This window comes from Amphiura filiformis, chromosome 19, assembly GCF_039555335.1.
Source record: "Amphiura filiformis chromosome 19, Afil_fr2py, whole genome shotgun sequence".
NCBI classification, from domain to species: Eukaryota; Metazoa; Echinodermata; class Ophiuroidea; order Amphilepidida; family Amphiuridae; genus Amphiura; species Amphiura filiformis.
In genome coordinates this window covers 1,975,561-1,990,882 of record NC_092646.1, presented here as the reverse complement: position 1 = coordinate 1,990,882, position 15,322 = coordinate 1,975,561, and the positions used below count along the sequence as shown (strand labels likewise).

The 15,322-nt window shown below is 36.4% G+C and overlaps 1 protein-coding gene across 2 annotated transcripts in view; it reads right to left on the bottom strand.

The window, feature by feature from the left end:
* Window positions 1-14,948, bottom strand: part of LOC140140801 (serum paraoxonase/arylesterase 2-like) — a 50,716-nt gene extending 35,768 nt beyond the window's left edge. For both annotated transcript variants that reach the window (XM_072162560.1, XM_072162559.1), the window contains exons 1-9: window positions 14,770-14,948; window positions 6,684-6,790; window positions 6,187-6,260; window positions 6,026-6,081; window positions 5,014-5,191; window positions 4,420-4,543; window positions 3,619-3,819; window positions 1,864-1,945; window positions 1,194-1,328 (exon numbers count right to left, since the gene is read on the bottom strand). In XM_072162560.1, coding sequence (XP_072018661.1) covers window positions 1,194-1,328; window positions 1,864-1,945; window positions 3,619-3,819; window positions 4,420-4,543; window positions 5,014-5,191; window positions 6,026-6,081; window positions 6,187-6,260; window positions 6,684-6,748 — 915 coding nt within the window. In that variant the 5' untranslated portion in view covers window positions 6,749-6,790; window positions 14,770-14,948. The remainder of the gene's footprint in view (window positions 1-1,193; window positions 1,329-1,863; window positions 1,946-3,618; window positions 3,820-4,419; window positions 4,544-5,013; window positions 5,192-6,025; window positions 6,082-6,186; window positions 6,261-6,683; window positions 6,791-14,769) is intronic.
* Between the last annotated feature and the right edge of the window lie 374 nt (window positions 14,949-15,322).

Genomic DNA, 15,322 nt, shown 5'->3' with positions numbered 1-15,322 from the left:
GAATCGAGAGGAGCTTGATTTATTTCGAGTGGTGTCCTCGAAATGTGATGGCTTTCTACAACTTTCTGTCCTCCATTGCTTCTTCCAGTCCATTGTCATCTTTCGGAATGTCTACGTAGGTTAGAGCGGGTATTCCAGGTTTCCGCCTCCCGTGCTTGGGTATCCAATGCACCATACAGGGTATATCAAAATGATTGGTACCAATCAGTTTTCAGTGATTATGGACAAGACAGCCACATCAAAATGCAACAGAGGAGCTACATTACTTACAAATGAATGTTATATACGATCATAAAACTTTAAATCTTGAGCCTTTCAAAATGATCCATAGTTGCATATGAAAGAAGCAGGTTTGTCAATAAACACCTACGCTGATGGGTACCAATCATTTTGATACAGCCTGTAGAGGAGCTATACAACTACTACTTTTCACGGATGGGCCGGATGTTTGCCGTTTTTTTACGGAAATATTTTTCCAGCGTAGTCATGCGGTACTTCAAGGAGGAGGAGAAATAATTATATAGGAGGAAGAAGAGAAGTGGGAAGAAGAGAATGAAGAGAGGAACAAGAGAAGAAAATGAATATAGGATGAGGAAGAAGAAGATAAAAAGGTGCATGTACGTGGACATCACGGTTGTTTGATCTATATAGAATTGGTTCATTGTTAACTAAATGCAAACTATAGATGGCGTTATTTATCCTAAATCATATTTCTTAATTTGCAAGGGGTAGGTGATCAATACTCTGCCTTTAAAACAGATGGAATAGGTGAAACAAGCAGCAAAGAAATTTTTATAACCATATTTCATCAAAAAATAAAGGAAATTGTTCGTATTAAAAGCTTAAAAGAGTAATTTTCAGTAACTAAATAGCGCCACCAATTTTGTCATAAATAGATACATTTTATATCCAAAAAGCTTTAAAAAATGCTGCAAATGTGAATAATTTGGTATCTAGGAGAAATGTAAAGTTGAAAATGACTCAAAAGTTTCTGCATACATTAGCATTATATCGCTTTCAGCTGTTTAAGGCTAAAATTGGTTGTAATAGATATTTTTTTGGAAAAACTAATAAATGATCACATCAAATAGCCGTGGGACGAAACAATATAATTGAGGAACATTTGCAGGAAAAGTAGCCTGAGAAAGGAATTTACACATGGTATCTATAACAATACGGAATACTTCACTTACTTGCGAAGGTGAATTGACAGTTATATTTTCAAAATGACCCACTAACTTATGAAATATAGGATGACAGCCTATCCATAGGTTCCCAGTACCAGGTTCTACAAATATGTTATCTCCATATGTACCTATATCAATCACCTAAAATATAACAAATAAAGAAAAAACATGTTTATAGGTTAAGTTCCCAACTCCACGGAGTTGAAAGTTTCAGGGCAATCCTGAAACCTGAGTATCCAGGTATAATTTGGTACTTGCAACACATATGAGGTCGACAGCGTGCTGACTTTCGAGACACGTAATCACGTTCCTGAAAACAAAATGGCGGTTTATCAACAGACCGGGAAATCTATACATCACACAGACTAAACTTTTAAGATTAGTAATTTAAATGTTATATGCTCTCTCAAAATACCCTGGATGAGTTGGAACAGTCGGGAGGGATTAACACCCCATGAAACAGGCCGTGACTACCTGTAATAGGATATTTTGGTAGAAATCAGTACAACCCCTATGGAAGACATGACATTAGTCTCTCACACAGGAGGTGTAGATTTCAAATGGAGTCACCCATTCAGGTAAACCCATTTGAAATTCATACTCCCTGTGTCTAGGATTTTAAAGGCCATATCTTCCATAGGGGGTGTATGGATTTCAACTGGAATAGCCCAATTACCTGAACAAGTTTGAGTGATGCATCGACATTGCGTTCGTAGACATTGATAATCATACCAAGTGATTGAGAAACATACAGGAATCTGGAACGAGACAAAATAAACAAACGATGCAAAGATTGTATACTATACATTGCAAATTTTTTTCCTCTCTCTCTCCCACCATCTCTCCCTCTGCTTTTGTCCATCTGTTGTTCCGTCTACTGCGACTTGTGATGAGAACAGTCTGCCGCCTGGACAACCAATTCTTTAGAAATGCTTAGTCGCGCTAAAAGTCGATCGATACATGTAAAAATCAGCACAATTCAGAGATACACCTTTTTGCTATGAAATTAATTTTCTCGGTCAAATATAAAGCAATATTTTTTTTTTTTTTTTTTAATGTCAGTTAAAAACTTGGTGCTTGAATATACATTTTTTAAAATCCTGGTGTTAAAATTAAGCATCAAATTGTGTCTTTTAGTGTGATATTTTTGATTTTTATAGGCCTTGAATTCGCCTGCGAGCTTTTTACGGAATTCATGTTTTAGCGTCTCAAACTAACATAGTTTGCTAAAGAAAGATATTTCCCACCTCTGTAAAGCACATCGTGTGGGTCTATATGTTATAGTTTTGTCAGAATTTCCGTTTTTGTTTTACCCTTTTTCCATTCATGGTCCGAAAATGTCAAACTAAGTAAAAGTAGGCAATGGTGAGTACTTTTATCTCGAGAGTAACCAGCAGAAATAGTCGATATTTCCTTTGTTGTTATCCAGGTCAATTTTTCATTGAAAGCAAATTGCCCGACCAGCGATTAAATCCCCAATTGGGTGTTCTGGTTAAACATGATCAGTAGGAGCGCTATAGGTCTGGGAATTTCTTTGCTATATTGAAGTTCTGGCAACACTATAGCCATGCCGGTATTCCTATTAAACCCAGGTATATCGATCCACAATGCTAGTATTAGCCTTTAGATTTCACGTGTTGATTTAGAAATTTTTCAGCCGACAGTGAAAGATGGTGAAATCAAAACGGAAATTCTGACAAAACTATGATATATAGCTCACGGTGATGTGCTTTAGAAAGTTGGGGAAAATCCTTCATTAGCGAACTATATTACTTTGAAAAGCTAAAAGGTTGATCCAAGAAAAAGCTCGCGGGCCGAGCTGAAGCCTATAAAAATCGAATATCTTACACTAAATGACTGAATTTCAGGCCTAAGTTTAACACCAGGATTTAAAAAAAAATCAGTATCAAGCATTATAGTTTTTCCAGCCATTTACTGAAAAAATGAAAATTATTGCTTTTCATATGAAAAAAAAAAAAATTTTTACACTGAAAAGGTGTAACTCAAAATTTTGCTCATTTCAACACCAATTTCGATCGTTTGTATTGCCTCATTAAATGACTGAGTGAGCCTTGCAGAACAAAAGAATCGGTTGTGCAGGTAGCTGACTGAGAAGGAATACTAAAATCATGAAGCTTCTGTCGTCAAGTGGATAGGACGCAGGTCTATAGTGCCTCGTCTCAAGTTGAGAGTAACGCCATGTTCGTAGTGCAGATTCGCAATTAAGCCTAATCTCGAGGGGCGTATTATACACACGCTAAGGGCCATTTGTCCGCAAGTTGGCGACGCAACCTGGGAGATACTAACAAATTCGTCCCTCAAGTGACCCTTCAAGATATCAAATTGTTTTTACCACCCGTGTAGCCAATTAAAGCAACACATAGCGAATGCAGTGAAGTACGACTGTTCTTTGTTTTGAAAAAATACTTACTTATTATCAGGTGAAACAGTGACGCCATTGTCCCCGAATCCTTTATCAGCCACTATGCGCATGTCCGTGCCGTCATAGTAAACAATGTTTCCTTTAAGTGACATCATGAATGTCTCTAATTGTCTAGCAAAGACGCTGGTTGCATAGCCATCGTTGGTGGCGTAGAAGGCATCTGAACTGACTGCAGCTACGTCATTCAAACTACAGAAGTAAATGTTTACAAGAATGAAAACAAATCCCAGTAAATCATTATTACTAATACTGAATACTGTCTTAAATATAGTGAAGTCAGGTGACGTCAAAATTGTCAACCCATTGAGAGCGTACGTTTGTCGTGAGCATCTTCAAATTTGTGAATGACACAATTTAGCGCACGTCTATTCTCACGCTTCCCAACTTAAAAAGAAGAGGAAATATATTTGATAAAAGTGTCATCGTGGAAATTTCCAATTTGGACTTATATTTCATCCAGGCCGTAGCCAACAATTTGTGCAGGGCTGTCGAATTTTCAAAATGCTGACGTGTTTTGGAAAAAGAGGACGACTTAAACTACCTCCCTAAAATAGGACTTTGTGGTGCTGTTTTGAACAGTTTAACTTAAAAAAGTGGTCACTTTGTTAATTTGCCTTTCTAGTTAAGTTTGAACCTTCTGCAGTGACATTATTTATAGAAATACCGATTAAATCCCGCTATGTTGATAGTTCAGTATGTCGAGAATATGGTTCGCTATGTCGAATATGAAATAAGGTTCGCTAAATTGAATCTAACCCTAACCATAGCAGGCGGATACCGAATACCAACCTTCTCAAAAGAGGATCAATAACTGATTTCTTGTGCTGCAATGTTAGTGATTTATGATCAAACTGGAAGACTTCAATGATGTCCTGATCGTGGCGATGATTCACAGCAAAAACCGACACAACACCTGAAAAATAAAAGGACAAAATTATACGATACCTTACATTATATGTATGTTTTAATGTTCTTTATCCAATAAACATGATAAACAGTATGATAAAGTTTACAATATGATGAGTATTACAGAATTATTCCTGTATAGGCAATAGGGCCTAGTGATTAAAAAGTACTTTTCTTTGTATATTTGAGAGGTAACTTTGAGGACAATAATTGTATATTTAAGCTTAAAATTGACTGGGTTGCCGGGAACAGATCGTTATTCCGAAGGACCGTTATTCCGAAGGCTCGGAGTATAAACGAATCTTGTTCTAAATTCGGAGTATTTACCCTTCGTAATAACGAACCTTGCTGGAAATTCGGAGTAATTGCCCTTTGGAGTAATGACCTTTTGGAGTAATGACCCTTTGGAATAATTAACCTTAGGAATAACAACCCTTCGGAATAACGGTCCTTCGCTATAAAGAAGCGTATGCCTACCGGTCTTTTTATCTTCGTGAGCGTCGATTCCATGCGGGGAGAATGTAGCATATTCAAAGTCCTTTCCTGTAAGTTTGAGTTTGATTGCACCTTGCTCTGGATGATTGAAGTCAAAAAGAAATATGTTTCCTTGATGCTTCAAGATTTCATCACACTTTACCATCATAGTTTTCAAACCCTGAAAGATAACGTGGAATAAAAAATAATAAAACAGGGGTGGTCAGGAAGGTGAGGAAGGTAAAGCTGGAGGTTTTCCTTCTGATTGAAAGCATTTTTGGTCAACTAGCGCAACTTTGGTGTAACCCGCGCGTAATTGACCTTTTCGGTAAATCCCATAATACTTTACGGTTAGACCTGAGATGTGGTTCGCACATCTTTAAGAGAACGTCGTTACTGCGCATGTCAAAGCCGTGAATTGCGCAGTAACGATGTGCGCATTGGCGTGACGACATCTCAGGTCTATCTGCAAAGAATTAGGGAATTTTCCGAAAAGGTCAATTGTAACCCTGTATTAAAATCTCTTAAAATGTGACATATTTAGGTAGAACAATCCTTCAATAGGGTGACCGATGCCATGGAAATGGAATAGAACAAATTCGACAGCATTGAAGAAAAGATTCTTCAGACTTTTCTGGTCATTTTGATATATAATTTGTCCATTTGAGATATCTGCCAACGACACGATAATTTCATTGGGCTGGCCTCTATACTAACGACAACTGTTGCAGAAAAGGTTGTGTTATAAAATTATTTTTGAGCGCTTGTTTGGTTTTCTTAACATATTTTAACATGTGAATTTATGTAGAAAGATTTCGTTTACTCTCTTGAAAGAGTAATTTTCACTCCATTTGGAGTGGTTTTCATTCTTTTCATTTTTTTTGTGTTGAGAATAAGTTTTTCACTTTTTTTACATTAAGATAATATAACCAAGGGAGAACAGTGCCAGTGCATTGATTGGTCACCCCAGGTTAAATAATAAAGAAATAAAGAAATAAAAATAATTGTGACTTACAGATGAAATAAAGGCAAGACCATAAGATAATAATGCTATATCTTCTGATCCACCATCTGTGAAACAAAATGCATAAAAGACATTGTCAAATCCTCAATTCTGTAATATTGTGGCAAAAAAGTTTCTATATTGAAAATATCAAAACCGATTGAATACATTACCAATTTCAGGAATGATCCTACAAGGTCCGGGATAGTGCCGATATGGCGCTTGTTTATGAAAGCCCATTATATACCTATACATCAGAAGTAAAAACGAAATATTCATGTACGTTAATCTTAATTTATACTCGCGTTTTGTTGCTTTGGGAAAAGCTATCTCATTGGCCAAATATAAATCGCTCGTCTCTCAGCGTATAGCAATCATTTTATTGTGCAATGAGCTGAAATGCGCATTTTTCAGTTTCTGTCACCTCATACAGGGTGTCCCAAAAGTTCATTTACCATTTGATATGCTACATATCTTGTACACATTAGGCTATAATAGTTTTAAAAATATGACTATTTGTTTAGAAATTAATGTACCTGTATTTAATGTGTGCGGCACATTTTATCTTGAAAGTATATGAGGCTCATGAATAAAGGATTAAACAACACAACTGTATTAAGCTAAGTATGGTATTTAAAAATTAAAATATAATTTCATAAAAGCAACTTACCCTAAAGTTAAGATGTGCCGCAATATTACCACGACAGCAACTGTAATTATAATTTGTTTCCACATGATGACTACTTACTAAAACTTCCTCGGGACTATGATTGTTACCTGCAAAATGTAACGTGTAAAGGCACACAAAACAACATCAAAACAACTTTACTTCCTGTACTTGAAAACCAAAATGCGAAATGCGCTTTTAGGGTTACTTATCCTACTATTAGTATTTAGGTGACTGTTTATTGTTTATTATTCCGAGTTCCCGGGTAGACATCTGTCAGTAGTTCGAATTTTGTACTTGACATACTGGGAAACTCATAAGGATATAAATGTCGCCGACATTCATATCCTTGTGAATTCTTGTATATCCAAATGCTATGTGAGTATGCCTCAAGTCAATTAGAAAATAGGTTAAAAGTCTATACAGTGATTTGCTCAATCGTAAAATCGTAAAAATAATCAAAATTCAGTTTTTTTGCACGTTTGTTAGTAACATAAATTTAGATGTGCTAACATAGCCTGCCAGTGGTTAAGGTTACACGAAGAAACGTATAAAAAACATATAAAAGACGTATAAAGTTGTTCTCTAAAACCGCGTTTTCTCAGCAATCAAATATCGCAGTGAGTCAAATGTTGGTGCATGGATGTATCTTTACATTATTTTTGTGTGTTTATAAAAATTTTAGAATCCGTTTGAAAATCCTTCGTTTAAATCATTTTACGCACCATGTTCACAAGATCAAAAACACGTTCCATGCAGTTTTTTCAAATGTTCGCTCCGTATAAAACCACGCCGAGTGATTGTTTTCTCCTTTTTGTATTGTACTACAAATCGATTAAAGAAATAATGTTGCCATGGGGAAGAACCAAATACAGTACCGATCAAATTTAAAAAGCCCGTTTTTGGGGAACATTTTCGAGAATCTTGTCTGAGAAAAAACTGTTTTGTGAAATTATCGATATCTTGATAACGGGGCGTTAATTTAGACATCTGAATACCTACATTATTTCTCAACATTCTGCCAATTGCTATCCCATTTGATTTTCACTCCAAATTGAAGCTAGTATTGCAAAAAACGAGGTTTTTCCTCCATCAGTTCGTTCAAAATTTCAGCGCCGACATGCGTGTTTATTCTAAGAGCCATTGTGCGGACGCGATTGTAATCAAGTAATTACATCAAATTATAGTTACATATCCGCTTCGAGAATAAGAAATTGCGTAAGTTGATGTATGGTCCTAACCCCTCCCAATCCGACTACTTAACCCATCCGAACAATTCCTAACCAATTCCGAACATTTGTTCGGAATTGGCTAGGATTTGTTCGGAATTGGCTAGGATTTGTGCGGAATTGGTTAGGATTTGTTCGGAATTGGTTAGGAATTGTTCAGAATTTCCAACCAAATCCGAACGTTTCGAAGGGGCAAAAACTACGCATGCGCAATATCAACCTCTTCCACAGGCATACACAGCACACATACGGTCTAATACCGCAGTTTGAGTTACGCCGACAAACATTGACGGTTTGCGGTAGAGGCGGATGGTAAGCTGCTCGTGATAAACAAAATGGCCGGAGATCGCATGCGGTTTTAGCGAGAGAATTTGGGTCAAAATCACCTTTTTACAGTGTTCCAAGGTGCTAAGTTCAACGTGGAAGTTTTTGAATACGATCTTACATCACTGTGTAGGATTCAGTGAAGGTGGAGCCTGTGTCACTGGAGCATATTCCGATATAACCGGGCCGATCGGCCGGGTTGATCGGATCAAAAATGAACAAAAAAATCCCTATAAAAAGGAAAGGTCCATTTTCAATTTATATATGCCAATAGAGATGTCTTTTTTTATTTTTCTTAAAAAGAGGGGGGACAGGTAGTCAGGTTTACTGTGGTATTAACACACCTTTATATCCATCTCTTGGATAGACATAAAAAAGAATAAACCTTTTGGAAAAATTTAAATAAATTTTTTGAAAAGTCCATCTTTTTCAATTTTACAGAAAAAAAAGGGGGAGGGGGACAGGAAGTCCCGTTTATTTTGGTATTTACATACATATTCATCTTTTGGAAAGATACAAATAAAATTAACCCTTAGGAAAAATAGAAAAATTCGAATTTAGACAATATGAAGGGTAGGCTTATTGGGATTTCTTTTTCAATTTCTCAGAAAAAGATGGGGGGGGGGGTAGGCGTGGAGGTTAATTATGGTATTTATATATCTTTGTATTCACCTTTTGGAAAGGTTAAAAGATATAATTAACCTTTTGAATAAATGAAAAAATCCCTGTGAAAGGGAAGGTCCCTTTTCGATTTCTCGAATTTGGGTAAAAGTATGGGTAGGCGTATCAAATTGTCTTCTTCAATTTCTCAGAAAAAGAGGGGGCTATGCGTAGAGGTTTAATTGTGGTATATGAATACCTTTATGTCTACCTTTTGAGAGGTAAAAAATAAAAATGAACCTTTTGGAAAAATAAGAAATTCCTATAAAAGGGAAAGGTCCATTTTCGATATCTCCAATTTGGACAAGATATAGGATATGTAAAAACGGTTCCCTCCAATTTCTTAAAATAAAAACGTTAACAAAATCTTGATGTCCAGCAAGGCCGCAGTGCCGGCAGGCCCGAGGCCGGAGACTCCCATACGACGACTAAACACTCCAAGTGAGTTGGAGCCTCGCAGGGCAAGAACTTGGCAAAGGTTACAACTCCCAAGAGAGAGGAGAGGTAGACAGGTTGATTGTGGTATTTTCACACCTTAAATCCAGCCTTATGAATAATTAATAAAATCCCTATCAAAGGGAGAGGTTTCAGTGTCTCATAAAAAGAGGGGTTTGCATGGAGAATTATTTTGGTTTTCACTCACCTATAATTCAATCATTGAAAAACCCTACGGTAATCCATTGTATTACGGTATAATATCACGTGCGCCCTTTGAGAAAATGTTCCCAATTTATCACTTTTTTTGGCTTAAAACTTAATATATATATATATTTTAGTAAAAAATACACAAATTGCTTGAAAATCATGTGCATTGTGATTTTTGTACGATAAACATGAAAAAGGGGGCAAAATTTGATTTTTCCCTTCTTTTTTCTCTCTCTCGCTCTCTCTCTCTTCTCTCTCTTTCTTCTCTTTCCCCCCTTCCCCCTTCCCTCTTTTCCTTTTCTTTCTTTCCCCCAGAGGTAGTCCTTTATGCCCCTTTTTTGGCCCAGTGGATAGAGCGTTGGACTGGGAATCTGTTATGAACAATTTTTGTGGGTTCGAGTTTTCTTTCCTTTTTTCTCTCTTTTCTCATTTTTACTTCCTTTCTTTCCTCTTTTCTTTCTCTTTTTTCATTTTTTTTTCATTTCTTTCTTTCTTTCTTCCTTTCTTTTTCTTTCTTACTTTCTTTTCGTTCTTTTCTTTCTCTCTCTCTTTCTTTCTTTTTCACTATTTCTTTATTCTTTCTTGCTCCTTTCTTTTTAGTTTTATTTGATTGATTCGCTGACTGCAGTGAATCGTGATTGATTGTTTTTCACTTTATATAATTCAGAAATTTGTAGGCCTGCTAAGTCTGTCTTTTTGAATATTCTTCCCAAATTCGATTTGCAAATAATTGCTTTTTGATATTGTTGTTGATGTTATTGTTGTACCCTGTTACATTGTAATCAGGGGAATAGCAGCATTGATTTATTTCATCAAAGATATCAAGGCTCGCCTTTCTCCACCTGGAGTGTTGAGCCGTAACTTGAAGAAGAAGAAGAAGAAGGCTATAAATTCAAAATCAACACATTTTCCAGGGCGTAGCTTGACGAAGTGCCCCAATCAATTTTAAAATTTATAAAATCCTTATGAAAATTGCCGAAAATGGCTTGTACCCCTCCCCCGGCATCCGACCCGGCATGTCGCCCCTCATGTAACCCCCCGCCCGCCCCCGACTCACGAGCTCCTGGCACGAGCTAAGCCAAGTTTCATGTCTTGACCGTGGATCAATATTCTATATAAGTAGGCCTACGTCCCAGTACGCTTGTTCATTTTCTGCATGGCTGTTTCTGTTATGAACTTACGCCCCTCTGAAATCAAGCGCATGAAAAACTCTCGGCTAACCTTAAAGCAATAATGTGGGATTTGCATAAAGAATAGATTCCTATTGAAATGTTTGTTTTCATTGATCACATTATCCCCTTTTAATTTCGAGCCAAACAAATGAGGTCTAACGAAGAAAATTGCGATTTAATCCCAGCGCCTACGATCGTAACATACTGCACGGAGCATCGACGTGTGTACACATAAGCTGACATCCACGGGAGATGTTAGCAAGCACTCGATCGATGAACTCTGAATAAAACTGGGTCGACCCGGTTTTAATATAATAAAAATTCCCTTTAAAAGGGAAGGCCAGCGTCAATGCAGAAGAGGTCTTGTAAATAGTTTGGGTCACCGTGAAAGGCATTTTTTAGGATCACGCTTACATCCATGTTACATGACAGTTCACCAAACCATCAATGGTGAGAACATGCACACTGAAACAGCAAACCACATTAACTCCTATAACTCCTGTCAACTCTTTAATTCATTACTCCAAATTGTTCTGTATTTTTGTCTTTACTGCTTTTTACCCATGGTTATTATAAAAATCAAGAAATACACTGCAGTTGTTAGTGAATTCGCTATGTTAACTCAACTTACATGCACATTTTATTTTAAAATAATTTTATATTATTTCGCAATGTATAGTTTACTATAAAGTAGATAGTGGCAAGCACATGATAAAGGACTGATCATTCACTACAATCTTCACTTTTAAACTGTATTTTTTTGAATGTGTTGATTGTTAGTCCGAAACTCCTGCAAAGCTATGGACATGGCATCTTACCTACTCCATTCTGCATTGTGTGTTTTCTCAGTCTTCAATCATTTTGTTGAATGTAATTTTATGAATCAAATAAAAAAGATAGAAATTGGCCTCACTTTAGTTATGTGTCATTTTACAGTATTTATCATTTATAAAGTAAGACAATAATTTATTTATTTTCTATAAGTGCATGTCAAAATATGGGATATATTGTTCAATATTATAGCTAGCCCCTAAAAACTTTATTTTCAATCGGATTTTTCCCGTTGAAAAGACAAAACTGATGTTAAAGATAGCAATAATATCATCAATAACATTTTGAGTCAATTTTATCCATAAAACGATACAGGATAGGATAGATAATTACATGTACTTTGACTTCAATGTGGTCCATATAATGAAGATTTTGATTCCACAACATTATTAGATATGTTATCAACATATCAATTATGCACTCACAGGCAACCAAACATCATGCTATGCTCAGTCCACTGATATGACCTCGTGATCATTCCCCCGCTTTGACCATGTCATTTTTTTGATATGCTGATTGCTGAACAAGTTTATGTTTATATGTGTAGGCCTAACCTATGATAACTTTTTAAGTCATAATTAATTCAAACATAACTTTGGCAATACTCAATCGTTTTCGTTCGTTGAAACGGCAAAACATACTTTCTTTTCCTTGCAAATCGAATTAGCAGACATCAAAAACATTTCCACCACGAGAAGTAAAAAAAATAATTCATACCAATAGAAGAAGGCTATAATCTTAGCTAATCTTTAGTGTACACAAACCCCATCTCAGAATTAGGTACCAGCGCCCTATGCGCTGGCGAAAAGTTATATTTTACTGTTATTAAAGCACTTCAGGCTCAGTCTTTTACGTGGTATTTTAGTACACCACTGGGCATTATAATTATGCAAAAAGTAGAAACCCGAGTAAAATTGAGGGCGTCGCTGTTAAGCAAATCACACATTATGGGTTTAAGCTGAAAGCCGTGTATTTAAGACAAAATAGAACATTTTATATGAAATTGTAAATTTTTCCACTGGGTAACAGTTAAAAAAATGTACAAAATCAACAGACAAAGCAACAACAAAATGCATACAAGAGCAAAACATGAAAAGGTAAAAAGGAAATCACAGATTATTAAAACGCTGATCAACTTGAGGAATGGTAGATTGCATGTACCTGGTTCGTATACAGCGAGGGGGATCAATCTGTTGGGCATACCTTAGATCACCTTTGGTTTTAGGCAGAATTTGGGAATGTTTAGTAGACACTTGTAAACCCTGGGCGAATCGCACCAACAGCTAATCTCTCCTCATATAAGGAAACCAAACCTAGTTTCTCCAAAGCAGCCCGATAAAATGAATAGCTCTGGCCCAGGATGATACGACACGCCCGCTTCTGGACGAGCTCCATCTGCTCAGACTGTGCCCTGGAGATACTAGTATACCATAAAAGGCTGGCATATTCCATGATAGGCCGAATGTACATTTGATAAGCAGAAGATGTGCCATCCCAAGAAGCATTGAAGCGTCTCAGAACATAAAGAATATACATTCGTCTAGAGGTGCGAGATATCATTAAATTGGATGTGAGTAGTCCAACTATCACTCTCTGAGGTAATACCAAGAAGTTTCATATTCATTCTGAGTGACATCTAAAACAGACCCATTAAGAGTCAAAGGATTGAAGGAATACTCCTTTTTCAAAAAACCGATGTGCATAACATGACATTTTGAAGATTTTGGTAGCATGCCATTTTTGTTGCACCATTCACTTAAACCATCAAGATCGTTTTGTAGTTGTGAACAATCACCATCTCAGGGGGTACAGGGGCTTCGAACGCAGCATCATTGACCATGGCGGAAGAAAATAATTGGACCAAACCAAACTTAGTGCTCTGAGGCACACCTCTCGAGATAGATTGACATGTTGATGACTTACCTTTGATTCTAACAGATTGGGTGCTACTAATGACAGGAATAATACTCGGGCGAATACCTATATCAATTAACTTCTGAACAGCAATATCGTGATTAACCCTGTCAAATGGTTCAGTAAAGTCACATAACTTTGACTTTGCCTTTTGGACACTAAAATGCATTCGATCCTTAATTTTGTTTCAACCGAGTCTTAAATTAAGGTGGGTACCAATTTTATATACATTGATGACATTTTAAAGAAATTTCTGAACATTGACATCCAAAATGGCGTAAGCTAGTCCTAATTATATCACTCATACATAAATTCTAGACAGTTCATTGGTTGATTACCATTTGCTACCATTTGCCATTTTTACTATCACCCTCTCCGTGTGATAGTCTTTACCATCATAGTGCTCTGCCGTAGTGCGCCTGCGCCGAGCCGTGCGCTGGCTCTTAGACTCGCCGATTTAGTGATGGGGTGGACCCCAAAATGTGAAGTATATCACGGCAAAACATGGTGTTATGTTGATGAAAAAATGTATTTCATACCTTAAATAGTATTTTAATAATAGAATTTATGTATGAGTGATATAAAACAAATATTAACTGTCTTGAATTCGTGTAATGGTCGAAATATAATCACTCGGTGAAAGATGAATTGTTCCATCAATCCATCTTTCACCTCGTGATTATATTTCGACCATCACACTCATAGACAGTTAATATTTGTATAATATACATAGGCACGGCGCACGTGTGGTCGAGTAGATAAGGCGCTCGACACATAATCCATAGGTTGCGGGTTCCAACCCCATTCGTGTCAACGTGTTGTGTCCTTGGGCAAGGCACTTTATCCTCATTGCCTATGGGGATGGGGTATGGTGGGAATGGATGTTTGTATAGTTGTTTGTTTCAATGATGCAATATTGGCGCTGATTAAGCTGCTGTGTTTAATATAAATTCTAGCAATTTGACTTGCGGGTTACCATTAGAGTTTGAAATAAAACCTTACTTGTTTAAAACTTTTTTAGGACTGGCAAGCGATTCTAAGTCAAACTACAACTAATTGCAACAAAATCGCATGCTATCCATGCGTCTCTCAAAAGCTCACACAATTACAAGCATATAAGAGACTAAATAAATGTGCACATAAAATAAAAAATGGCAGAGTATACAAGGCTAAATTCAGAATAAATTTGAAACTTTATTTATTTAGAATGAATACTGTAACTGTAATGAATTCATTAATATAATATTTCATTAAAGGAAGAGAGTGTGTTTTTAATCATTTTAATACAACAACAATAAAACTATTTATACTTACCGAAAAGTACATGTATGTGTAGCGTACATGTTAAAAAATCGCACTTTGTTGTTCGTTCGATGGCTACCTGCTACTACTATACTGTCCTTTATACTAAACCTAAAGATAAAATCACATTGAACTACCAAATGGTAATTTAGTGGGTATGAAACTGTGTGTATTGAATACGACTATAATAATGTGTGCACACACCGTAGCAAACCATTTACAAATATGGTTGAAAGGTCTGTTGATGACCTTGGAAAAAGTTAAATTCGATTCGCTGCAGGAGGGTGAAAGTGCATATAGGAACATCGCCAAAAACTACGTCACGCTATTGTTCGACTTAAACTACATCATTCGCCATTTTGTAAATATTAACGCATGATCGTTGCTTTGAAGTTTCCACCGGATAGTCTGTGGATAGCGTAAGAGCATGCTTTGACCATGCGCAAAAAAATAATTGACAGGTGTATCATGAAGATGTTTAAGATTGATTCATAGATGTTTCAAAAATTACCGTCATATTGCATAGATTCATCAAAGAATGCTTTGAAATACTAACCTTATTTAG